This window comes from Eublepharis macularius, chromosome 11 (genome assembly GCF_028583425.1).
Source record: "Eublepharis macularius isolate TG4126 chromosome 11, MPM_Emac_v1.0, whole genome shotgun sequence".
In the NCBI taxonomy this organism is placed as follows: domain Eukaryota; kingdom Metazoa; phylum Chordata; class Lepidosauria; order Squamata; family Eublepharidae; genus Eublepharis; species Eublepharis macularius.
In genome coordinates this window covers 26930309-26957686 of record NC_072800.1, presented here as the reverse complement: position 1 = coordinate 26957686, position 27378 = coordinate 26930309, and the positions used below count along the sequence as shown (strand labels likewise).

Here is a 27378-nt window from a genome sequence, read left to right as displayed (position 1 = left end):
GGAGAGCCGGGTTTGATTCTGCACTCCTCCACTTGAAGCCAGCTGGGTGACCTTGGGTCAGTCACAGCTCTCTCAGAGCTCTCTCAGCCCCAGCCCCCTCACAGAGTGATTGTTGGGAGGATAATAACAACACACTTTGTAAACCACTCTGAGTGGGCATTAAGTTGTCCTCAAGGGCGGTATAGATATTGAACACAGCCCTATAAATCTCTTTATTAGACTTTTTTTTACAAATTTTTTTTACAAAATTTATACTGTCTTTCTGCCCTCAGAAGGCCACCAAAGCAGCCAACAAATTAAAACAGACATCATAAAATCATACCTTAACAAACAAAAAACACATCATTAAAACAATTAAAACCAGAGTTAATATACATAGAAAAACCTAAAGCAACAATTAAAGCATTATGTGGGAAGGATTGATCACTGCGGGAATGTCAAATGAAACAAAAAAGGCACCGCCTGCTGGTGGGAGATGGAAACAGAAGGGGACAGATGAGTCTTTGCAGAGAGCGAGTTCCAGAGTTTTGGTGCGACAACTGAGAAGGGTTTCCACCTGCTTAATATCACGGGCAGGGACACCAGAAGCAAAGCCTCAGAAAACGACCATAGTGGTTGGGTACATTCAAAAGGAAGTAGGTGGTCCTTCAGGTATACTGGTCTTGAACCATGAAGGGCTTTAATGGTCAACTCCAGTACCCTGAATTGTGCCCCAAAACAGACTGGGAGCCAGTGTAGATGGTCCAAGATAATTGATATTGATATTAATAATTCTAACACTGTTGGTTGTTGTGGGTTTTCCGGGCTGTATTGCCGTGGTCCTGGCATTGCAATGCCAAGACCACGGCAATACAGCCCGGAAAACCCACAACAACCATCGTTCTCTGGCCGTGAAAGCCTTCGACAATACATCTAACACTGTTGCTTTCAATATTTTATTGTCTTATTTTTAGTTTGCGAGCCACCTCAAGCAGATCTCCGGAGAGGTGGCATATAAATTACATAAATAAACGTGTGTCAGTGTCTGTGGTGATTGTAAAGTTGAATTAAAGCCATACGGTGTTCTGTGGCACTAGCTGTTGCCCAGTCCCGGCACAAGCACTTACAAACGCTGGTGCGACCGGGCTCATCCGCAAGTCCCACTCCTGCAAAAGGGAACGTACGCACTAATACCTGATTCAAGAACAGACGCTGTTTTTCATGATTAATCAGGGAGTGACTTTGGAGTTGGTTCCAGTGAGTTTTATTTATTTATTTATATATTTATGCCATGCTTTTCTCCCCAATGGGAACTCAAATCAACTTATATCGTTCTCTTCTTCTCCGTTTTATCCTCCTAAGAATCCTGTGAGGTAGGTTAGGCTGAGAGTGACTGGCCCAAGGTCACCCAGTGAGCTTCCATGAGAAAGTGGGGATTTAACCAGGTATCTCCTAGATTCTAGTCCAACACTCTAACCACTGCACACACCTGCTATTCTTCAAATATCCAAGACCCATTATGTTAAAAACTAAGATTACTTTTTCCCTTCTTCTTCAGGTTGTACTTTTGTATGCTTCGACCTACGTCCTAGTTTCACTGAGCATAGACAGGTATCATGCCATAGTGTATCCCATGAAGTTCTTTCAAGGAGGTAAGAGATTTTTCCCTTCGTTGTGCTCCTATTGTTTTTTTCCTTAACAGTGTCATGTCACTAGATAACTTTTCTGTGAAAAAATGAGTTATTTTACAACGAATAATGTACTTCCCTACTTTAGTTATTCCAGTTCATTGGCGCCGTTCAGGCCTTCTTACTGTTTTTCAAATAGCTGTTATGTTACCCTTTGAGTTCTTCTTCTGCCTATTGTTCTATGACTGTCAGGTGATATTTTTCTTCCAGAAGCATCCCAGGTTTTTTTCTTATCTGTTACCATTGTGTGGGGAAGCAATTAGGAATCCCATAAAAAGATTTTTAAAAACCCCTCCCTGGTTTACATCCTGCAATATCAATAGTGAATTCAAAGATTTAATGAGTCTGAGGCCCTTAAATCAAGCAGTTTTTAAACCTGAGAGAATTCTATGAATGATGATGCAATTATACATAGTATTGAAATTCAAATATACTTAAGGAAATAGAGAACAGGTTATGGTAAGTCATTTTTACCTCTGTCTGCATAGCCATTAAGTCCTGCAGAAAATGTCCACTAAAAGAAAGGCGATTTTTATTGTTTTTCCAACTTCTGCAACAGACAGACCCCCCACCACCACCACCATCACCACCACCCACACACCTTGAATTTTTCAAAACGTTGGAACGTTTGATGTCTGATAGAGAACTACTAAAATGATGTGGCGTCTGGAAAGCACGCCCTGCAGAGATAGACTTGGGTGTGATGTGCTGTCTTCTCATGAAATAGCCTCCCCATGCTGGGTTCTCCCACCGGATCTGAGAATATATAGGACGAATTACCTCACGTTCTAATATCATGCTGCATCTTTTCATGCCCCTGCCAGCAGCAGACAATGATGGAGAACAAAGGGAGAGGGAAACAGACGGCTCTGTTGTTTTGATTCTTGACAGGTGATACAGCCGTACTGTGGGAAACTCAATATGGGGTTGCCATTTTTAGTGGCAGGCCTGTGCCCCACATAACATTTGGTTCTGCCTCAATGGATTTTACTACAAATATAGATTTTGCACATACCTTTATTACAGTGTATAGGTTGCGTGCAAAAAGAATGTAGATCTTAACACACATTTCAGAAACAATAGACTCAAAGTACTGTACGATCAGAGCTCATAGTTAGAAACTGAAGTAAATTAAATCCTTATAAGCAAGGATTCATTAAAATGCAACTAAAACAGATTATGCTCTATGATTCTAGTCCAACACACTAACCACTACACCGCACCTGCTATGCTTCAAATTATCCGTATGGTTGAAGCCTGATAGAGGATGCTACATATTTAGATCAAGGGACAATCATCATACAGTAGGCCATAACAACCTATGATCAGCTACTTCCTGGGTCTGAAATTGCCTGATATAATGAGATAACAGTCCACATTTTAGCTGTCGCACATGAACTGATTCAGGGCATTAAATAAAAATGATATCTCTTTGGCATGTATAAAAACAGCAATTGCTGTTCTTGAAATTATCGGAGTACCTTCATAATTCCCATGATTTAGTTCTGAGCAGCTCAAGTTAGTTTTCCTGCATGGCGTGGCTTGAGGCTGATTGGCTGAGATAGTCCAGTCCCTTGGAAAGGACATTTGAGTGGGAGAGGAGAGACGGCCTTCCCTGGTATAACTGAGGGCAACTTCTTTTATTTCCATTCCTCCTTAACTCATACAAGGAGTTGCCAGAAGGAGCTCCAGATACATGATCTTGTGATATGTAAATTGTAAAATGCATGTTTGACCACTGATTGAACACATCCGGCAACACTATATGGTAGATGCTTTCTGGAACTCTACCTCTTCACATACCAGGTGGGAGCATTTATTTAAAAATGCTTATTTATTTAGTAAATTTCTGCCCCAGCCTTCCTCCAAGGAGCTTATGGCAACCTATATTCCCCCCTCCTCCACATTACCATCACAACAGTGAGGTAGTTTAGGCCAAGAGAGAATGACTGGCCCAAGGCCTCCCCACATTAAAAAAAATCTGCTGAAGATAAGAAGAAGCCAGTATGAATGAGATGCCCTGAAGTCAACAGAAAGGATGGACCCTGAGAGTAATGCCTTCTCAACATACACTACGCGTTCTGCACATACTTCCAAGATGTCATCAGCTACACAAGAAGCTGTTTACAATGAGGCAATACAGATGTGACCATTTTGTTCATCTCAGGAATCATTAAACTGTGGCAAGGAAGGAAGATTTGTCCCATTGAATTTGTATCGGCAATATATTCAGTTACATTTGCTCCTTGTTATATGGGAGTATGCTAATATGGAATAAATTTAAATATTGCAATGAAAAGTAAGAAGCCTGAAATACAGGAAGCTTCTTCACAACTCAGTGGGTTTCTCCTGCTGTCCTGCTAAAGAGACCGAACACAGAAGACCTGGAGATGTTACTGGCTGCTGTTCTTTGATAAGGGTCTTGTTCTCACAGCAGACCATAAGTTGGCTGACTACAGTCTTATCATTCTAGCCAGGAGCTTGATTTAGTGTGCGGGGCAATTTCTCACCTCCATAATGACGTTTCACACACAGGCAATGACTTCCAGTTAAGACTTTCAATCCTTTCAAGAAATGATTAAGCTTGTGAACTCTGCAGAAATTCCCCAGGAATAGCTTATTTAGAGCTTCATAATGCAAAGATAGCTTCTAGGCTGAGGACATAGATTCCTATTTTATGCATGAGTTCCATCTTCTTTGTCTCTTTCTTGAGGCATGTATACATATGGTACATTCTTCGGCTTTGGGCACACAGAGGATTTTAAAGGAATTATATAAAGTACTAACAAGACTAAAAGTCTGAAATTAGAAATAACTAATTACCTCAAAGACTGCATATATTAGCACTCCGTGCAAACTTGGACTTCATAATGTGTCATGCTTGACAGAATAAGACGCAAGATAAGCATCACATCTCCATGCATTTGAGCATTTACTGCACAAAGATATTGTTTTCTTAGCCCTTAAAACATTATGTCTGCAGTCCTAAGAATACTTTCCTGGGAGAGTAAGCCCTATATAATACGATGGGACTTACTTCTGAGTAGGCCTGCTTAGGATTGCTCCCTATGTGCTTCTCATGTGTTTCCTAGACTCAAATAATCTTTACCTGAGGTCAGACAAAAAAGACTGAAATGATGAAAGGGATGTTTTCTTAATGCCAATCCTGTATTTCATCCAATGGATAACAATGGAGCAGTCAATGGTGTTAACAGCTACTGATAGATCTAACTAGAGATGGGCACGAACCGGAAAAAAACGAACCATGCGGTTCGTGGTTTGTCGCATTTCACGAACCACAAACCATGAATTTTTACGAACTTGCCCCGGTTCGTGAACTGGTTCATTTGGTTCATGAAAACATCACATCCAGGTCAGCAAATCGTCACTTCTGGGTCAGCAGAAGGTCACTTTTTGGGCCGGCAGAAGGCCACTTTCGGGTCAGCAGAAGATCTGCAGGAAGACCATCCCCTGTTGCCTAGGAAACTGATTGATCAGCTCCAGGCTGTCCGCAGTGATGAACCAAAAATGAACCAAACAAACCAGCCTAAAGTTCGTGGCAGTTCGTCAGAAATGGGTTCTGATGAATCGCCGGTTCGCTAACCACGAACCACCAGTTCGCAAATCGCCAGTTCACGAACCATGAACCACCCTGGTTCGTCACAAACTTTGGTTTGCATTTTGGTTCGTGCCCATCTCTAGATCTAACAGTATCAGCAGAGAAGATTGTACCCTGTCCAACTTCAAGCAAAGGCCGTGCACTAGTGCAACTAAAGCCCAGCTCCATTAATAGAAGAGAACTGGTCTGGAAGAAAAGGAATCTAAAGGTTGCCTGCCTCATCAGAAAATCTCTGTGCAGAACCCTTAAAATGGCTAAAGAAACTCTTCCAGGAGAGTGCTGAAAAACTGACAACCTCCCCCCCAAAAAAACTCAGTTCTTGCCTCTGTGAACTAAATGTATGCCTAGTTTTAGCCCAGCCATTGTACACAGATAAAGAAATGAATGTGCCATATACAGTGTCAGATCTCTGTGGTTTATTTAGCTTTGGCCCCACCTCTCCAAGGTCCTGGGCAGATGGCTTTCCCAGCTCTGCTATCAAAGGCTATTGCCAACCTTGCTGGATAAGGATGCTACATCTCCAGGAGGGGCTTCAAATAAACTGCACATTACATTTTATGATAAACTAACTAGTTACAAAACATTATGTATCACTTGTCCCTAAATAAATAGTAAAGCAGTACGTTCCTTGCGATGGAACAGCAAGATTTGAGTTCAGTGGCACCTTAGGGAACAGCTAGATTTCTAGGGTATGAGCTTTCCAGAGCTGTACACTACAGCGACAACTGCTCCAATTTGTCTGGCACATACCCTGAAAATCTTGTTGGATTCTAAGGTGCCCCTGGACTCAAATCCTGCAATTCTACTGTAGACTTACATGGCTACCTAGCTGAAACTTCCTTGCAATGGGTTAACAGAAAGTTATATAAACCTCTTGCCAAACCAAAGAGTTTATGTGATTGTCTATGAAATGTAAGCATCTGAAAGGAATAAGCTAAACATATGTTTTTTTAGAAACTTTAATCTAATTATATGAACACCTTACTTGAACAAACAAAAATTCCTGAAGTTACCACTTACAACTGAGGGGGATATATTTTTTCTAGGTCACTTAAAAATGAAAAAGGTGACAGAGATCTTGCGAAGTCCGCCCTGAGACTGGGCAAGCAGACTGAGTTCAGTGGGTCAGTGGGTCAGAGGAGTGAAGTTTGGGCAAGGCTTCCTCTGTTTTTTTTTTAACCAGACATTTTCCTATTCTAAACACAAGGTCAGTTTACAAATAGAACCAATGGATTGACTTCTGTCGGCTTTTTCTTTCAATCTAGCTCAAGGATGCCCAAAATGTTCAAGCCTCTGGCATCTTTAAAATTCTGGCACAGAGTGTTGGATACAACTACAAAATACCTGCTGCGAAAGGTGGAGCCAACCACAAAGTGGCTGCCGTAAGAGGCAGAGTTAACCACAAAGTCAGAAGTTAAGTTATGTAAAACTTTCTTCGTGCGTGCACGCTCCAGGCTCGTGTAATGACGTCACTTCCGCAAGTGATGTCATCACACAGGGTCAAAGGGTGCCCTTGTTGCCACCATTGCTCGCTCTTGCTGTGACTGCAGCTGCTCGCTTTCACCACCACCTCCACTTGCTCTCGCCGTGACTGCGGCCCGCTCTCATTTGGTGCACAGGGGCTGCAGTGGTGAGAGGCAGCAGCAGTGAGAGTTGGTGGCAGTGGTGGCCTGCTCTTGCTCCTGCCACCACCGCCTGCTCTCGTGGCATGGGAGTGCGCCCCCTGCCTGGGGGCGCGTCCCACCACCCAGGGAGGGGACACCCCAGGGAGCATACACCCTGCCAGCCAGGTAAGTGGCCGTGGGGGGTAAAGGGTGGGATCTGGGGATCCCTCACCCCAGTTGGGGAAGTGGCAACTCTAATACGCACAGTAATGCAGTGAAGATCCTTGTGCTGTAATAGCAGCTGTTGCTGAAGCAACTTTTAAAAAGCCAAACAGATTTCTAGTGGCCAATCAGAAGCCCTGATGGCCCTGCCCACTTTCTAAAAATGCTTGTCATGCACCAGGAAAGGTGTCAGTGGGTGCCATGGTGCCCACAGGCATCATGTTGAGGACCTCTGATTTAGCTTAATTCCCCTTCTTTCTACAGCATCTGTCCTACAGGGCTTTTGCTCATGCAGGTCCTATGATTCTCAGCATATAGGTGGCCAAGGAGGACCCTTCCTTCCCTTTTTCACAGCAGAAAAGGTGGTTGGGTCCAATCTAGTTGCTGTATTTGTGGGAGCGTACCCACTGGCCCAGTCCCAGTAATGGCCTTGTTGCTATCTGAGATAATTTTTAACTGGTGATATTGAAGGCTGAAATAGAGACTCCTACATGCAAAACCCAGTTATTTTCCACCCATGAGATATGCCCCCCTTCTTTACAAAACAAAGCCACAACATATTTTTATGTCATCTTAACTAGGCTACCAATTGCCCTCAGCTTGAGCGAAAGGGAATGAATCTCAGTCCTTACTGACTTTTCTTTGTTTGAAATCTCAATAACTCCCTACTGAGCATCTGTAGGGCTGCATTGTTTGACACAGGCCCTCAATTACCATGTTATCATTGACAATAACACCTGCAGTAAGTCCATCCGTACTTCTGTTAATCCTAAAATTGAACGCAATAAGTTGTTCTCATTTCACAGAAGACAACCAATGATGTTTAACTCTTCCCTTCTCTCAGAGCTCTCTTGCTATTGTGTGATTGTTCTCTGGACAGAGAATTTAAAAATTCTTTAGTTAATTGTTTCCATGTATGTATTAATGGTATCTTGTTGTTTCTTGAACAGAGAGGCAAGCAAAAGTTCTCATTGTGGTTGCTTGGAGTCTCTCGTTCCTGTTTTCAATTCCCACTCTGATCATATTTGGGAAACGGCAGCTGTCCAATGGGGAAGTTCAATGTTGGGCTGCATGGCCAGATGACTCTTACTGGATCCCGTACATGACCACGGTTGCCTTCTTGGTATACTTTATCCCTCTGATTATCATCAGGTATGAATTAATCTTATGCTTATAACAGTTACTCCAATACATGTGCAGACATGGATCCCCATACCACTGAGAAATTCTTCACTTATTTCCATGGAGCAACTCAATCTGCATGAGCCATCAAATGTGTACATATTGCCCCCCTCTTTGAAATGAATGAGGGATTCTGAGCAATCAAGGAAGCACATCATACCCAACACAGATTGCTAAATTGAATGAATATCTTAGTAAACATGCAGTCAGCTGTATAGCCAGCCTATTCCTAATAATAGTGCACAGGCAATTATTTACATTGACATTTTGTACATGTATTAAGGAATCAGTAATGGAGCCAGTTAATGAATGTATTTATCAATTAGAAGAAATAATTTTTCATCACCTTGGAACATAAGATGTAGGTCTTTTCTCCCTCTCTCATGCTATATGCCCCAGTCAAGAGCACTGAAATGTACATTGCATTAATATTGAAAGACATTTTTGTGTGGAAGTTGTAGCTCAGATGCCTGAATGTTGATTCAGTATGGTTCAGTGAGTGTTTGCAGAGTCAGTTTGGTGTAGTGGTTAAGAGTGCAGGACTCTAATCTGGAGAGCTGGGTTTGATTCCCCACTCTTCCTCTTGAAGCCAGCTGGGTGACCTTGGGTCAATCCCAGCTTCTTGGAATTCTCTCAACTCCACCCACCTCACAGGGTGATTGTCATGAGGATAATAATCACACTTTGTAAACTGCTATAAGTGGGTGTTAAGTGGTCCTGAAGGGTGGTATATAAATCGAATGTTATTATTATTATTGGAGGCTCTGGTCTAGCTTGAAACATGCTGGCTCATCTAATCAACAACACCTTGAAGTGGACTCTGAGTCTCTAGTGAAGCAACCTCAAAGACCAGTCTCAGAGAATCCTATCTATCCTCCTTGAATATTCTCATAGCAGTAATGCTAGTTAGTTGCTTTGCCCTGATTGGCTCCCCTGTTGCCTGGTGATACACTGAGAACTAGAAAAGATGGCTTCTCAGTAGGCATTCTCGCCTCCCATTCTTTTCTTCACCTTGGCAGGCCTCCATGTTGCATCAACCAAGCTTGGAGAGGGCCCATATTCTACCAGATGGGTAAGATGAACAGTTATTGGATGCCAACTAGAAATGCTTAAGTTAGCAAGCTCTTAAACATTTAGTTAGTTAGATTTTAGTTTAGCAACAGTAAGATTGTTTTATATCTGTTGCCTGTTTTGTTAAGAGTTTTCATGCCTTGCAACACTATCTGAAGCTAATAAAATATATTTTAATCAAGCTGTGTTTGGAATTACTGATTGAGACCTGAGTACACCCCAGGAACGAACCCAGGGACGGGAGAGTCAAGGCCTCAGCAACAAAGATGGGACAGAGTTAGGATGCAACTCCCATCACAGTGATGGCCAAGTTTCTATGGGTGGTATTTGTGTTTCTCAACAGGGCACCTAAGTTGCATCAGCGTTCATTGTCACAAATGTACAGAGCAGGTTTGTGACTGACCCCTTAGTTTGTATGGCAGCCCAGCAAGAGGTTTGCTCTTGTTTCAGGTGCTAACCCAAGACTGTTAAGGTAGGCAGCTGTAAAAAACCTGGCATACTTATTATAAGCTGTGTGCAAAGTGTGTATGTCAGGCGTGCTTCCTGGAACAGCTGTGTGCAATCACCTAGGAGCCCTGATCCAGCTGTGGCATCTTAGTGTGTACACATGATGTTTAAGAATGTTCAGTTTAGGTGTTTACTGTTGCAGCAGCAAGGGAGGTACTGCTCTCAGCTGCATGCCACATTTTCCATGCACCCCAAAACATCAAGGCATGCACAGTCTCCTCTGCTATTGCTCCCCCTTCCTCCACTTAAAGTTCTTTTCTCCTTGTAAGTGCTGGCGATTCCTTCTTCACCACCTGGCACTCCTTAAAATCTTGACATTGGGCATAAGAAGCTTTCTGCAAATGAGAAGATTGCCCTAGGGTTGAAATTGACCCAGTAAGGAGTATTGATTTTGTGTGATGTTACAGTTCATATCTCCAGAGGTTGATTTTTGTGCACATGGCTCCAATTAATCCCACAAGGAGCTGCTGCAATCTGCACTAGGTTCATTCTCCTCTGCTGTTAATCTTAACTTTTTGTTTAGTTAGCACTAAAATAGTGTCTTGTAAAACAGATATCTCTGTGCAGCACCTTAGCAGTATAAATAACCTTTTAATCAAGATTCTTGCAATCCCACACCTTCTTTTCCTCCTAACCCAGACAATTTTTGTGTGAGTTTTTTGTTGCTGTTATTTATTACAATGCATGATAAACTGTGTGCATGGCTACATCTCTTTCCATTGTTTAGAAGTAGATTTTTTTCCTCCTTGACTTTGCACTCATACACAGCCCCCATTAGATGAGCTGAATGTTGTTTGGTAAGGGAAGGTGAAGTGTGAAATGACTCAGCTGCAGACTGGGGAAGGAGGGGGCAAAGCTAGAAGTGTCAGGCAAAGAATAAGCAGCAGATACAACTGAAGGTACGGGATAGATTCTGTGCTGTCGATCCTGTCACCTTGCTCTAAAAGACCTGTTTTAAGATCAGGCATATAGTCTGTGTCGGCAAAACCCCAGGGTATTGCCAGCTAGCAGGAAGGCTCAGTAGGGAGACAGACCATCCAGGGAGAAGGGACAGAGATGCCCTAAAGTCTGGCAGTTCTGCTTGTACGCAATAGGCTAGCAGAATGGTTTTCCTCATGCCTCTTAATTTTCCCTGAACTTTCCGTGACCATTCATTCATTCATTCATTCATTCATTCATTCATTCATTCATTCATTCATTCATTCATTCATTCATTCATTCGCCTTTTAGCCTGCCCTCCCCGCAAGCAGACTCAGGGCAGGTCACAACAGGATATAACTTCATTTAAAACATAGTAAGACTAGATCATCATAGCAATAAACAATACAGTAAAAATATGATAAAATACAATTCCCAAGATAGCAGTCTCTATTATCTGCCCCTGCAAATAGCGCATAGAGAGGGGAACTCTTAAGGGCGGGGAGGGAAGGAGAAAACAGCTATTCTGGTTGCATTATGACTCCAGTGCAGGGGGGGGGGGCGAGATGACTATACAGTCCCTCCCCCTGACAGGAGACTGGTAGGGAGGCTCACTAGATGGATACAATGCCAGCCACAACCATATGCCAGCCTCAATTAGGTGAAAGGAAGAGCCCACTCCCAGTTTCCTACTGGAATTAAACCAGTGGGATGACTAGGCGCCATATTTTCCAAGACAGCCACTTCTCCCAAGCTGTCGCTCATGTTTTCTTGTTTTGTCCTTGGCAAGACAGCACCCGTACGAGGCATATTAGCTTGCTGGGGATGTCTTCAGTTAGCTGAAGTATTTACATCTCCTTGCCTTGCCTTGCCTTGCCTTGCCTTGCCTTGCCTTGCCTTGCCTTGCCTTGTCTTGCCTTGCCATGCCATGCCATGCCTTACCTTAACTTAGTAGATTTTATCTGAGACCTTTTGGAGTTCCCAATTAGATTTCAACTTTTCCACCATCCCCAGCACCTTCTTTTCTGAATCCAAATAACTATCTTTGTATTTACTTGGAATAAGTTGCTGCTAATATTTTATGTAATGAGCCCTGAGCACGTCCTGAAAACATCATGGCATAGCTACCAAGGATCACAAAAGCCACTAGGGGAACGATCTCCAAAAGTGAGGAAAAGAAGAAAGCAAAGCCGCACAGACCGTTGTGCTGCAAAATTTGAATCCTTTTATAAATTTCAAACGCTTGGTATCTTATTTACAGGCATGAATCATCAAAACCTCAGTTGTAAGCATGCTGGAAATGATTTTACCACCGAGGAGCGCCCAAGTGCAACCCGGGGACTACTCCAGGCAAACCTGTAGCCATTCTCCCGCTGGGAGTAGTCCCCGGGTTGCACTTGGGTGCTCCTCGGCGGTAAAATCATTTCCAGCATGCTTACAACTGCGGTTTTGATTATTCATGCCTGTAAATAAGATACCAAGCGTTTGAAATTTATAAAAGGATTCAAATTTTTTGCAGCACAACGGTCTGTATAGTTACCAAGGAAACAAACAAAGGCTTGCTTTCTATCCCAGGCATCTGTTTGTTTTATTTGTGGAGATAGTGTAAATGAACTGCTGTCCAAGGTCCTGAATGAGCAAATTAGGTAGCTGTGTGCATCTTTTATTCAAAGTATTCTATGACTAGTGGCAATGAAGAAACGGTTTTTCTCCTTCCTTTTGGTGACTCCCCCAGGACTTTCCCCTGCAACTGACCAATGGGCAGTTCCTCCCTTAGGGCACTACAGATGCCCAAAACCAGAGGAAATGGGAACCTCAGAAAAATGTTCGTATTGGCAATCCGGTTGTGGTCAATATGGGTTGCCAAAAACTGTTGTACTGGCAACTCTACGTTTTCAGTTGCATCAGCTTTTTGTCATTGAATCCACAACTGTGGCTATGCCATCATATTTATTAAGATGAAAGTTCCCAGTGATTAGAGTTTGAAGATAGAACCAATTATCAAGGGGAAGGGTGGGTCCTCCACCACTGGATGTTTTCAAGCAGAAGCAAATCTGTCACAGATGCTCTAGCTTTGGATTTTCTGCACTCAGCAAGAGGCTGGACTGGATGGTGTGTAAGAGCTTGGGATTCTATGGAACTTGGAGAACAATCCAGCCAAGGTTAAGCATTTGGCAGTTCCTCACTTCCACCCCAAAAGGTTTAAAGGCACTTCACTTGGGCTGGATTGTACTCTTGCTTTGTTTATTTACTTATTTGACATGCTCTAGAATGAATACATATGTGTCTCAGTGAAATTTTATTATGAGGAAAAATGTGTATAAAGTCTCTTGCATTGTGATTTGTGATTGTAGCACAGCAGACTAGAATAAGGAGATTAACCAATGGACAGAAGATAGAACATTCTCTCATCCTTGTTAGTACCTTCCACTTGTCTTTGCTTGCATCCCTGGGATAGACTAGGTACAGTAACCATTGTTCTTGGCAAACCACTCTCACCCTGGTTATGAGAGCAGTTAGCCTGGATGATTCTGGAGCACCCTTCTTTCCCTCTTCCCAAGAGAGAGCAAAATCTCCCTTAGCCCAACGGCTGCTGGCTCTGAGTCAAAAAGCCAAGCAGAATACCGTAGCCGTCTGGGGAGCTTGGCCAATGAATGAAAAGCTGTAGAAAGTGGGGGGAGTTCCGTAAAAAAAAAAAAAGGAAAAATCATAATGAATCCATGGGAGCTATGAAACAATGAGATTCATTACAGTGATACTCAAATGTTTTCTCAAGGTAATAATTTTTAAATTTAAAAATGATTAGTATAACATTTCACCAATTTGAGCAAAATTTCGTGAATATCAGCACTGTCGTTTCCCTTCCCCAAGGTTTATGTGGCTAAGCAATCAATCTGTATTCATAATATGCTGGGTTTATAAGGTGATGGGGTCACTATCACATCCAGTATCACAATTCTTTAAGCCAATAATCCAAATTCCCATCTGTAGTGAGCTATAGAGAATCATGGATGGTCAGAGTTATAACTCTTTTCCTTTCCTTTGGACCACAAGGAATTTCCCAAGAAAACAAGTACAGAAAAAGGTACTGTAGAACTATTAAAGGGGCAACTTTGCTTTGCTCCTTCGCTGCCCACTTAACTTGGTATCACAACCGAGGATTTTCTTTTCATAAGCTACATTTGTACATCTCAAATATTCCCATCTACGGTCCATAACATCAGTTTTGCTAGACTTTACCAGAGGGAGTGGGGAAAAATTGGGCTGCATCTCATTATATAAAGACTGGCAACAGTGACTTATTGTTCCAGCTAGAGTATCAGCAGATGTGCAAATACTGAAGGCCATTGGGTGCAATATTGATTGATGTCAACAGGTAACCAAGGTGCCTGATGTGCTGCATTTTTACTTTCTTTAATTAAATTGGTGTTCTGGGATCTCTTACTGAATAGTCTGAGGTGAGGTTGCATGGATTCAAAGAATCCGAAAGATGAGTCAACAGAGATTTGTTAACTTTCATGTCAGAAAGCCTTCATTTTTTGTCTGAGTTCCCAAGTACCTGCTAAATGCCATAGCTGATCTTAGCATGACTTTGATTAAAGTCATTTTTCTGATAGAAAGAAACTGTGCTCACTATAAAGTTCCATTTGCCAAAGTTTTCTGTTCCGTTTCTATTAAACTGCAACAACTATTCTTGCCTTAAAAAGTGGCCATTGTACAATCCAGTGTAAGAACATGAGATTAGTTGGCTCATTTAATCAGCTGTTCTTCATATTGCTGATTTCTCATACTAGTTCCATGCAAAAGAAAAGATTGCATGTGCAACACTGATTTTCTATGAGTCATATCTGGAATACTTACGTAAGTACTGGGAATAGTTATGTAATAAGTCCTATAGTTTAGTGTGTGCTGTTTAATTATGATATACCACCCTTCAGGACAACATAATGCCTGCAGTTTACTAAGTATGTTATTGAAGTGAAGTGAATGGGGCTGAGAGAGCTCTGAGAGAGCTGTGACTGACCCAAAGTCACCAAGCTGGCTTCAAGCGGAGGAGTGGGGAATCAAACCCAGTTCTCCAGATTAGAGTACCACCGCTCTTAACCACCACACAAAAACTGGTCCTCACTTGAATGAATGCCATTCCCTAGATAAGCAAATTGGCTTTCTATTTGACTCTGTCAAAAGGGGAAGGTCAGAAAGGCACAACATTATTTGTACGCTGACTGTAGGAAATATGAACTCCTACACTGGGGGCCCTAAACATTTGTGAGGTTCTAGGGTAATATGGGCTTTTCACCTCCTGCTCTCTGCAGCTAGGGCTGCTATGAAACTCCTTTGGGGCTGCCTTCCTTCCTCTGCTGTCTTCACTTGGATGTAGAGGAGATTGAAGAACTTTTCAGTTGTTGTTATTTAAATTTATATTTATATTTATATTTATATCCTGCCCTCCCCGCAAGCGGGCTCAGGGCGGGTCACAACAGAAGATAAAATATACAGGATAAAATCACAATCAGTTAATACAGCTTTCTAATAAAACACCTGCTCACTGTATAAAAACCATATAAAATCTCCACGGAGGTGGAGGTGCAGCTTAACCATGCATGGTTGCTCATATATGGGGGTAGATGGTCAATACCCCCTACAGACAGAGGAGACTGGGAGAGAAGCTCATTTGGTGGAAACCCTGATAGCCTCAACCATACGCCTGGCAGAACATCTCCATCTTACAGACCCACCTGAAGTAGACAAGATCTTGGCAGGCCTGGGTATCCTCAGACAGAGAGTTCCACCAGGTAGGGGCCAGGACCGAAAAAGCCCTGGCCCTGGTTGAGGCCAATTAAGCCTCCCTGGGGCCAGGGACCACCAGTAGGTGCTTACCGACTGATCTCAGCACCCTTCGGGGAGTATATGGGAAGAGATGGTCCCTCAGGTATGCTGGTCCCAGTCTGTTTAGGGCTTTATAGGTTAATACCAAAACCTTGAACCTGATCTGGAACTCTATGGGAAGCCAGTGTAGCTGCTGCAGAACTGGAGTTACACGTGTCCTGAAAGGCACACTCATCAGGACACGGGCAGCAGCGTTCTGGACTCACTGTAATTTCCAGGTCAGACTCAAGGGAAGCCCTGCATAGAGCGAGTTACAGTAATCCGACCTGGAGATGACCGTTGTATGGATCACTTTTTCCAAGTCATGGGTCGAGAGATACGGAGCCAGCTGCCTGGCCTGCCAAAGATGGAAAAAAGCAGACCAGGCAACTGCCGCGACCTGGTCCTCCATTGATAAAGAGGAGTCCAGCATCATGCCAAGACTTTTGACCAGCAAAACGGGCACAACTGGTGTGCCATCGAAGGCCGGAAGCTAGATCCCCCCCTCCAACTTCCCATGACCTAAGTACAGGACCTCTGTCTTCATGAGATTTAAGTTCAGTCTGCTCTGCTTCACCCAACCAGACACGGCATCCAAAGCTTTAATCAGGGCTTCTGGAGCCAAGCCAGGCCAGCCATTGAACAACAGATACAACTGGGTGACATCAGCATACTGGTGACAACCCAGTCCAAAACACCATGCCAGCTGGGTGAGGGGGCGCATATACAGATTAAACAGCAATGGGAAAAGAATCTCCCCCTGGAGGATGCCGCATACCAATGGTTGGCATGCAGACATCCTCTCCCCTAGTGCCACCCTCTGTCCCCGACTGTGGAGAAAAGAGACAAGCCAATTCCAATTTCCCTGCAACCTCTTACGTTGCATATATCATGAAAAAAATATTTAGGAAATTTTCATTTTAAAAACTTGGTATTACAAGGCTTAAATCAACATTTATGTGAATCTAATATATGATATGTGTACTTGCTAACTGTGGGATATAATCATTGCAGCGCTTATGTTTATCCCATGTAAAACTATCTCAAATGATTTTGTTTTCTTTTTTCTTCCTCTTCCCCACTTGTAGTGTTATTTACTTCATCGTGATACGAACAATATGGGCTAAGAGCAAAGCTCATACTATGATTGTATCCAATTGTTCTGGTAAGCAATTTGAAGACCAAGTTCTGATCCTGTTTCAAAAGCTTTTCCTAGTCGCGTTCAGAGCTTCAGAAGCAGAGAAGGCTGAAGTCATACAGGGGGTTGGGATGATCCTCCACTAGAGATGGGCATGTACTAGGAAAATTCCGAACCATGGTTCATAGTGTTTCACGAACCATGAACTTTCACAAACTTGCCCTGGTTCATGAACCAGTTCATTCGGTTCGTGAAAACATCACTTCCAAGTCAGCAGAAGGTCTGCAGAAAGCCCATCCCCCTTGTTGCTTAGGAAACTGATTGATCAGCACCAGGCTGTCTTGAACCGAAATATGAACCAAACGAACTAGGCTAAAAGTAGTTACGGTTCAAGAGAAATGAGCTCCCATAAACTGCTGGTTCGCAAACTATGAACCGGCCTGGTTAGTGACAACCTTTGGTTCGTATTTCGGTTCGTGTCCGCCTCTGGCCTACACTCATTCATTTAAAATTCTGCTTACATGTGTACAATGGCTGGAGAACCGGGAATCTTGGAACTGTACCTTTATATAGTGACACATAAGTAGGTCTCTGTTCAGATCTCTCAGTGAAGGTACAGAGATCAATCGATTGATTTTGATTGATTGGTACAGAGATCAATGATGGGGATAATAAGCTCAGTCCCCAAGCCTCCTCACTTTTGTTTAGAGTTCTCCACTCTCAAAGATCAAAATGGAACTACTACTCTCAAGGTTCAGGATGAATGAAGCAGAATTTTCATTTGGGTCTGTGCAGTTCTGCTTCAAAATATTTTGTCATTCCCAGCAAGGTAACCCCTTAGCTTCCTCCTGCATTAGTTCTGGTTGGGTCTAAGTGGCAGCTGCAGGAGTCCAGAAGGCAATGCACATCACCAACCACCTGCAACAATGGCTGAGAGCAAGTCTATGCAGTGTGCCAACACCATCCTCACCATGCCATGCCAAACTGCTGCTTGAGTGGCTTGGCCAAAGAACCCCTTCATGTGGGGAAGCCAAAATGCATACATTTATATTCCGGTACACCAACCGCTCCCTTCTGCAATTCAATTGTCATAGTTAATTAGAAAGCCTTTCCAATTACTCTGAGTCAGACCTTCTTATCTGGCATATAATTAAAAATACAGTTATCCAGTGATGGAGAATCTCTGTTGCATTTGATCAGCTTCTGATGTTGTGATTGAAGTTCTAAGAAATGCACAATTAGCTCAATAGTACCCTAACTCCCAAGGAAGCTTTGGACTTTTGCTTCTCAAACAACAGTTCCTGGAATTGAATTGCAGATCACTTTTGAAACTGAAGGGAAATTGTGATGTGCTATTTAAAAAAAAATAGCTAAAAATTCTCTGGGAGCACTTAAAGAAGTTTTTGTATTCATGTCTATATCAGCTGCAAAGCCATTTATTTGACAGGGTTTGGAATGGAGTTTATGCTGCAGGCATTTCATCTCCTCGCTGTATTACTTTTAGTGGTGTATAAATTCTGGTGAGCATCTGAAATTTGCCATCCATATTCTTCTCCAACTGTGCTTTACTAGGGTTGAGTTGGGGTAAAAGTTTAGCTTGCACTGGCAAGAAGTATGGAGTGGAAAGGAAGGGAGCCTTTGTATTCCCATTCCCCTCCCTTTCTCCTGAAGCAATCTGGGAAGAATGTGTAAATGAGTGAGAGAGAGTATGGGGGGGGTTGCAAACATTTCAGCCCCCCCTAAAACAGCAACTTTTGCTGTGAAAAATCAAGTCTTGAGGCACCATTATGTCCATAGATCTGTGACAGGATGGGGTGTGGAAGTGGGTAGAATGGCCCTTTAACAGACTGGGAAATTTCCTGGTAGGCTTTCTGCTCTGGATGGCTGTTAACAGCCAGGAGTGAGCTGAGCTGAGTCTCAGCAGTGTAGGTGGCACTGAAGGGCCTCTCGACACATTGCCCTTGCCCAGGCAAGCCCTGTGACATCACCTGTGCCACTTTGACCACTCAGCTATGTTCACCATCCAACAGGTAGCTCAACCAGACAGCTTTTGCTTCTTGCTAATTCTTTGCAAGCCACATTCAAGAGCTGCCTGTAGGTATCCCAATCAATCAATCAATCAATCAATCAATCAATCAATCAATCAATCAATCAATCAATCAATCAATCAATCAATCAATCAATCAATCAATCAATCAATCAATCAAGGGATGAATGGCAGATGAAAAAAGTAATGGGACATATTAAGAAACCGCTTTGCATTGCTCAGTGATTTTTTGAAAGGGGTTAATTCTGACATGAATAATTAAATCTCTGGAATGTAATTGGTTCCTGTGGCAGAGACTCTTACAATGAAAATCCTCAGGCAGTTTAATCAAACCAAAGAGTGTATGGGAAAGGCTTTGCATTTCAACCAGCTTATGTAAATTTTTTACTTCTCTCCTCTTTGCAGACGGTAAATTCTGCACAAGTTACACCCATCGGGGACTCATATCAAAGGCTAAAATCAAAGCTATCAAGTACAGCGTGGTAATAATTCTTGGTAAGTGACAGCAGTCAGCAAAACAACTGTGAAGATTGGCTTGATTGTAGACTGGCTGGTTTTTCAGGCAGCCTGTGGAATGTTTTATTTGTTATTTACCTCATGGAGGGCTCCTGAATGCTGACACAGGTGTCAGGCTCCATTATCGAAAGCCCCATTCAAATGCAGAGGACTAATGAACATTAATACATATGTAGAGAAAGGTGCATTCAACATAATCCCCCATCTGAAGTCTGAAGCTGTACAATTCAGGAACAATTTTTTCCTTCCATCTATTGTTTAGGTCTCCCTCTGCGCCTGTGTCCTTTTACGCTTGAACCCAAAATATGAAAGCGAAAGGTGAAGAGATGCTTCTGCTGAGTCATAACTGAGAGGCAGCCTCGCAGGTCCTTATGTTTAGCCTGGTGCGCTGTAGATGAGCCCTTCCCACAAACTGCTGATGCTCAATTTTGCAACAATGAAAACACCCCCTCCGGGACAACAGGCTCTTTGATTCTCTGCTTGCCAACACCATCATGTGGTGTCCTTTCTATTCTAATTTACTGTAATATTAATATTCCATTTCCCTGTGCAGCAGGGCCATTTTTCTATACTCTGTCCAGATTAGTGATCCACTCAGTGCGGTGAACAAAGTCAGTGTTATTATTATTCTCACAAAACAGCTGGGGAGCTGGGGCTGAGAGGAATGGCTTACCCAGGGCCACCTATTGAGCTCATGGCACTAGCGGGAGTCAAACCAGAAGAGTAGTGAATTGCAGCCCAACCGTTCTATCACTAAGCTGCACTGGTGTTTTATATTGCCATATTATACAAAATCCTTTTCAGCATTTTGCCAGTATACAGGAGAAGCCTTACCAAATTTGCTTACTTAATTCTGAAAGTGTTAATTGAATTAAGGACTATGTAAATAGGTAAATTTATAGTGGGTTAAAATGGGGTTTTAATATAATGCTAAAAGCATTTAATAAATGTAATGTAATGCTAGTAGCATTTAATAAAACAAACCGTATGCATCTGTATTCAGACTCTGTGTCACTGTCATTTCCCAGAACAGACAGAGAGGTCTCTATATTGAGTATTTAAAAGGAGCTTAATAAAATCCTTTGCTTTTTTATCGTTGAGAGATTCGTTTTACATCAGTTGATTAATTATTCATTTGAAAGTAATTTAGACAAATGGTTCAATCCAGAATAAATTAGCAATTTCCCTCTTCCCACTCCAGACCCCCCCCCCCGAGACTTTCCTCAGGCTCTCCTGTCCCCCAGAAAAGGCATTATATAAAAATTAGTGGGCTGTCATGCGGGGGGGGGGGGGGAGACAGGAAAGTTAAATTCTGCTGATGGGAAATGGGCAGTGCAATCCTAAAGCCTGCTGTGCCACTGGTACCTATGCACTGGTGTACCTGCAGCATCATTCGTCCGCCCCCCAAGGACTTTTGCAGGAAAGCTACACCAGCAGCTGAACCCAGCAAGGCCACTGCCAAAAGTGCCCGTCCTGCTGTTCCCCTGCCAACCCCATCAGCATCCCCCCAATTGCTGCATGGCCCTCGTGACAGGTGCATGGGGGCAAGCAAAGGCGCAGCTAATGTGCAAGCCATGATCCGCGCTGCCCATTGACATCTCTATTCCCCTTCCTTTGCTGGTATCATGCAGCCCTCTAGACAGGACTGGCATTTCCCACCCAGGTATGCCCATATGGGGGCAAGAGGGTGGTCTATTCCCTGACCCTGACCCCCACACACACTGCAAAAAGATCCCTCTATGCAGATGAAGGGGCTGTCCCAGCAAGAACCACGCTCAGGTTTGCCCTGCCAGGGAGGTGTTCAAGGGAACCTTGCTCTGGCGGTAGACACAGCCATCCCAGGACCCCCTGCAGCTGCTGGAGCCGAGGCAAAAGGACCACTCACTGTGACCCAAAAGCCCCCCCACCCAACAAAATGGGGGGGTCACATCCAGCTCAGGTGGCCCTTGGGCTATCTAGGCCAGTCTAATTGAAACTGTTAACTCTGATAGTACCACTAGAGAGCTGGCATGTGCTTGCACCACCACATGTGTGCTTTCTCCTCCCCAGACCAGTATTTAAGGGAGAAGATGTGGCACTCATTTCAGATACTACCCTGCAATTGAGTAAAATCAACAACTGCCTATGCACATTTTGTCTCCGTGGTAGCCCCTAACTTATATAATGGCCTGCCAGAACAGGTCAGGAAAGCTCCCCGTCTCCTGGCTTTTCTCAAACTATGTAAAACTGAAGTATTCAGGAGGGCTTTTTAACTCAGATAATAGGGTTGTGCTGTAAGAAATGGCTCAGAGAGATGACTTCAATACAGACAGGATCTGTAGATTGCTCTGCTGGGTACTGTCTGTTGGTGTAGATATACTCCTACTGGGTAGTTTAGATAAAGATGTCGTGTTTAATTACTTATGCTTTGTTTCATCAGTGTTTCATCCTTGTTTTTTTGATTTATGCCTGTTTCAAATTTCTACAACTCATACTCTATTGAATTTGTTCACTGAACGTCCTAGTGGTTGTTCTTATTGACTTGCACTGTGTGATCTGTCTTGGGTATTAGTGAGAAAGGTGGACTATAAATAAATAAAGTAAAATTAAGTTAAGTTAAATTAAAAGGTCTCAGTAGATGGGATGCCCAAAAGAAGCAGCTACATTTGAGCATTCCTGCGCCTTTGCAGAAGAGCCTTGCAGAGTTTTACTATGCCTGCATCGTGCAGTTTCTACCTTCCCCAAGGTCCGCAAGCAGATGTTGGAATTCCTTTGAGGTTTTAAGTGTAGAAAGCAGGGTTGTTTGTTTAAGAACTGTCGACCACTCAAAGAGGCTGTTACAATTTTCAAAATGTCATCCATGCATGGCCTGATCCTATGCAGAGTTGTGGCTAAGGCACATCTAATTCTGCAGAGAATTGTGCTGCAAAGGTTTAGGTCAGCTTCTAAAGATGGGCTAGCCATATTTCTCCTTTTTTAGCAGAGCTCAACAGGATCTTTGCAAGAGTGGCCAAGCCAATGTTGCTCAGATCTCCCAGGGCTACTTATCCGATTAAACAACTGGGATAAGTTTCAAAGTCTCCCTTGATTTCTTGCAGCATTTGTGCTCTGCTGGAGTCCTTACTTTCTCTTTGATATCCTGGACAACTTCAGCGTCCTCCCTGAGACCAAAGAACGCTTCTATGCAGCAGCAATTATTCAAAACCTACCAGCTTTAAACAGTGCCATCAACCCCATCATATACTGTGTCTTTAGCAACACTATTTGCTCATCGTTCAGGTATTTTTTTTCTAACTATTGTGTCAGGAACACGGGGGGAGGTAAGGGAGAGAAAAGAGAGAGCTTTTCCCCTAGCCCTCCTGCCTTCCACCCCCTGCATTTCTCAAATCTCTACAAAAATGTTGGTAGGCTGCCATTACCTAGCTGTTCCAGCCACTTGAATACTGAAAAAAGAACCTCAGTGTTATCTGGGTCTATCATTCTGGCACAAATGTACCTGACTGGTGTAAAAAGCAGGTATTGACTGAAAATTCCCAAGTCTCATTACTGTGATAAAAAAACGGTAAACCTCAATTTATTTCAGGAAGCTGTTGCATTTAAAAAGAAGGAAATGCCTTTAAAACTAGCAAAAAGCATTTAAAGTTTTTTTTTTTAATTGTAAGAGTCCTATGGCAAATGCCTTCTTATACTTACTGGCCCTCAGTGTTGTATGCATGGTGGGGCCCCAACCCTTATATAGTTCCCAGAAGTCTTCTTTTCCCCCAAGCCATTTCTCTGAACATTAGGTTTGAGGGGCAGGGGAGGGGACTACTATTCCATCCATCCCAGAACAAAGAAGAAGAATAGAAAGCTTACTCCATAGCAGGGCTTTTTTTTCTGGGAAAAGAGGTGGTGGAACTCAGTGGGTTGCCCTCGGAGAAAATGGTCACATGGATGGTGGCCCCGCCCCCTTATCTCCAGACAGAGGGGAGTTTAGATTGTCCTCCGCGCCACTGAGCGGCGCAGAGGGCAATCTAAACTCTCCTCTGTCTGGAGATCAGGGGGTGGGGCCACTGGCCATGTGACCATTTTCAAGAGGTTCCAGAACTCTGTTCCACCGCGTTCCTGCTGGAAAAAAGCCCTGCTCCATAGTAATCTAGTCCCAGCTGGAAGTCTCTTCTCTCAGATCTGGTGAGGGGAGGTTCTTTTTTTAAATCTCATAGGCCCCCCTCTGCAAGTTTATTCAGTCATGTCAGGCTCTTTAGTCAGCGAGGGGAAAGCACTGGCCTGTCAGAGAAAAGGAAGCAAATGAGATTTTCAGAAATCATGTTGATGGAGGAGAATTGGCTTTCTGCCTGTTCACTTGACACACCTGTGGCTACCTTATGAAAAGATGTGTCCCCGCAGAAACATATTTACATACCATTGAGAGGTTGCTTACAATGGAATAGGTGAAGTTTGGGTCCTTAAAATAGAATGGAACTATGTTGACCAAATTGTTACAGTCTAGTCAAGAGCATGTCATTTCCACCACAGGGAGTTAAATGGGAGACAATAACAACAACAACATTTGATTTATATACTGCCCTTTAGGACGACTAAATGTATGTCATTATCATCTCCACAACAATAGTCACTCTGTGAAGCGGGTGAGGCTGAGGGAGCTCTGAAGATCTGTGACTGACTGAAGGTCACCCAGCTGGCTTCAAGTGGAGGAGTGGGGAATCAAACCCGGTTCTCCAGATTAGAGTCCTGCACTCTTAACCACTACACCAAACTGGCTCTACATCAAACTATCTCTACTAAATAAGAACCTGGTTTAGGTTCAGCCAGTGAAAGCAACCACACCATAGAAGGGGAACTTCTGAATGCTTTGGGTGCCCACCTGGGAGAAAAACGGAGCATAAATATCTAAAGAAACAAACAAATGATATATGAATTTACTTCAGGAATGAGCACTTCCCCACCCTTCTAAGTGGGATTTCTGTGGTGGAATTCATATTAATATTTTTATGTTTCCTAGGCAAAGAGGATCCGGAACCTTGGGAACTTTCAGAGAAAGAACGGAAAGACAAGAGTTGCAGGTCCTCTCCAATCCAGAATACATTTAGTATCTGACAACAAAGACTGTATTGCTTCAAAGAGGCAGTAGCAAAAATTCAGAAATCTATGTATTTGGGGTGGGGACGGTGGAAGTGGACAACAATTCATCGTACACCTTTGTGGCCTACATACATTCTACCCAGAAGGAAGCTGAGTTTTCAAGGTTAACCCAGGTTTGGAGATACTCCTTTCTTTTCAAACACATTGTAATGTGCAGCCATGTGGTATTTCTCAGTGTAAAAAGCTTTTATCGATATGACATTCCATTTGTTAAAAAAAAAGATGTCTGATTTCTGTATGGTACCATACTGCTCATTGTGTATATGCTGACACCTAAATGAAAAAGTGGTTTGTGTGACGAGGAGAGGGTATAAATGAGAGCCTTTTTCTTCTTTCCATGTAGTGTTTTGAAACGGGAGGCCTCCTGCCAGCAACCTGGGTTGCCCAATGCAGCTCCAAGCAGCAGCAGAATTTCTTTTAAAAAGTCAGCATTGCATACATAATGGTATCATTTTTATGAAAAACTGGAAGTGACATTAGGTAGCTCTAGGAATAATTGGAAACTCTATGGTTTCCAGAAGTGACATCTTGGTGCATGCTGTGCATCCCCACATGTCCCTGCCCTTCAAACCCCTATTTCCAAAAATGGACACACACACACCCCATCCCATGTCAAAATATTTTGAATTGCTATCACCGACACTCTTTGCTTAATAGTCTCATGTGCAAGTGTACATGTTTGATTGCATGTGCCATCAAGTCACAGCCAACTTATGGCAACCTCTGCTGGGGTTTTCAAGGCATGAGACGTTCAAACGTGGTTTGCCATTGCCTGCCTCTGCATAGCAACCCTGGCCTTCCTTGGTGGTCTCCCATCCAAATTCTGAGCAGAGTCTCTTAGAGAAGGAAAACAAATATTTATACATCAGCATTAACTGTCTCCATTCCTTTTTGCTGGCTGTGACCCTTTATGGTTATATTCCTTAATTCCTTGTAACTTTATACTGGATAGAGAGCCCCAGAGCAGTGGGGTGGAAAGTTATTGGAAGTCATATTCAGAGACTTACAGTGTAATCTAAGCAGTGTGACCTCTGAGTCCACTGAAGTCAACAGGCTTCAAAAGTGTACTCTGCATAGGACTGCACTTTATATCTTCTGTTATAAGGGTGGCTATAATCGATTCAGAAGGACTCAAGTTTAGGACAGACTAAAATGAAAGAAAGATTTAGCTTACTAAAACATGCCCAGATTCAGCTGGCAAACATGTAAACTTCCATACAAAGCCTCCAAAACATAGCAGACGGAAGCAGGCTGCTGATCTTCTGCCCCTGCCTGGTAAAGTTAGGAGACAAGACAGAGAACATTAGCCAGTGGAAAGAGAACTCAAACAGCAGTCCCACCATGGACTTACATATGGGTACACTGCCTGTTTAACTTAACTCCCCCCCCCCAGCAAAAAAACTCAGCATGGTAGACCTAGAGACTAATTTAATAAAATGAACAACAAACCATTCCAATAATACAGGAGATGTAACTATCAAACTGTTTATCACCTACTATATTGCCATTGATGAGGTTACTCATTACTAGACCAAGATTAACATTGTCTTAAAACAGAGTTCACATTTTTAAAGTTGAACATATAACAAACTAAGGGTACCTAGAGGTTCCTTGCACCTCTTGATAATAAATATCTCTGGAATGTTCCCTAAAGCCAATACGTGTGTGGATGCTCTGGGTTGAAAGAATGGCTTCGTCAGAGCTCTCTGTTGAAAGCTATGGATGATATTATACAGGACCTAGAAGCTATTCTTCCCTGCCTGACCATTTTTCTGGCTCTTATTTGACATTGTAAAGCTTTCTGATGTCCCTTGGAGCTCGGGTCCTATGTATGAAAGTGTCCTTGGCCTTGGATGAAGCTTTAATTCACAGTACAAGTGCATGCAGCGTTGTTCTTGCTCATTCCTATTTCAGGCTTTTATCCTGCGGCTTTACCAAGTCCTCAACGGGGCAGGCTTATATGTCACCATACTGACTGAGTATGGAAATACATACTGTACTTACAGGGAGACGCTTAGAAGAAGGCTTAACCAGGGCTTTTCTTCTGGGAAAAGAGGTGGTGGAACTCAGTGGGTTGCCCTCAGAGAAAACGGTCACATGGCTGGTGGCCCCGCCCCCTGATCTCCAGACAGAGGGGAGTTTAGATTGCCCTCCGCACTGCCAAGCGGCGCGGAGGGCAATCTAAACTCCCCTCTGTCTGGAGATCAGGGGGTGGGGCCACCAGCCATGTGACCATTTTCAAGAAGTTCCGGTACTCCGTTCCACTGCGTTCCAGCTGGAAAAAAGCCCTGGGCTTAACACTTATTGCACCAGACACATATAACAAAGCATGCCTGTCTGTGGGTGTTGTGCTTTTGGTCACAGCTAGCAAAGCAAGCTATCAGCCTACTGGGAAAAAATGATTTATGTCGGGTTAAGGTTATCTTAATCAAGGTAGTTTTGTTACAGATCCGTTTGTTCTGAAAATTTCAGCAGGCTCTGAAATCAACACGGGTTTCTTTGAGCCATGGGCATAAAAGGGTGCTGGCAAACAAAAAAGGAAGTACAAGAAGTAGAAATTCAACATTTTTAAAAAAATCATAGGTTTTCTTGTCAAGAAGAATCAAGATGTTCTCCCCCCTCCAGTGGGGAGATTAGGTCCAAGATCTGGGGACTATGCACATATTCACCAGCTGTGGGTTGGCAGCCTCCACACTCTTGAAAGTGATATGCAAATACTATGGAAATATGCCTAGAATACGCAGATCATGTACCTCCCAGTGGTCACCAGGAGCATACAGAAGGAGCACAGAGACTCCTACATGAGGGCCTGATCCATGAGGCAAGCAGTAATCCACACGACACCCAAGGTGGGTATGATTTGCCCTGGTGGAGGCCATTACCCTTGGCATCCTCCT

The 27378-nt window shown here is 43.2% G+C and overlaps 1 protein-coding gene across 2 annotated transcripts in view; it reads left to right on the top strand.

Moving 5' to 3' along the window:
• The window catches only part of NPSR1 (neuropeptide S receptor 1), a 104269-nt gene extending 79840 nt beyond the window's left edge, over positions 1–24429 (top strand). The window contains exons 4-9 of one of the 2 annotated variants that reach the window (XM_054991891.1): positions 1538–1631; positions 8063–8264; positions 16748–16824; positions 19250–19339; positions 22438–22612; positions 24342–24429. In XM_054991891.1, the coding sequence (XP_054847866.1) occupies positions 1538–1631; positions 8063–8264; positions 16748–16824; positions 19250–19339; positions 22438–22612; positions 24342–24429 (726 nt within the window). Of the gene's footprint in view, positions 1–1537; positions 1632–8062; positions 8265–16747; positions 16825–19249; positions 19340–22437; positions 22619–24341 lie in introns of both variants that reach the window. The other variant, XM_054991889.1, reaches the window with a different exon arrangement.
• The last annotated feature ends 2949 nt before the right edge of the window (positions 24430–27378 follow it).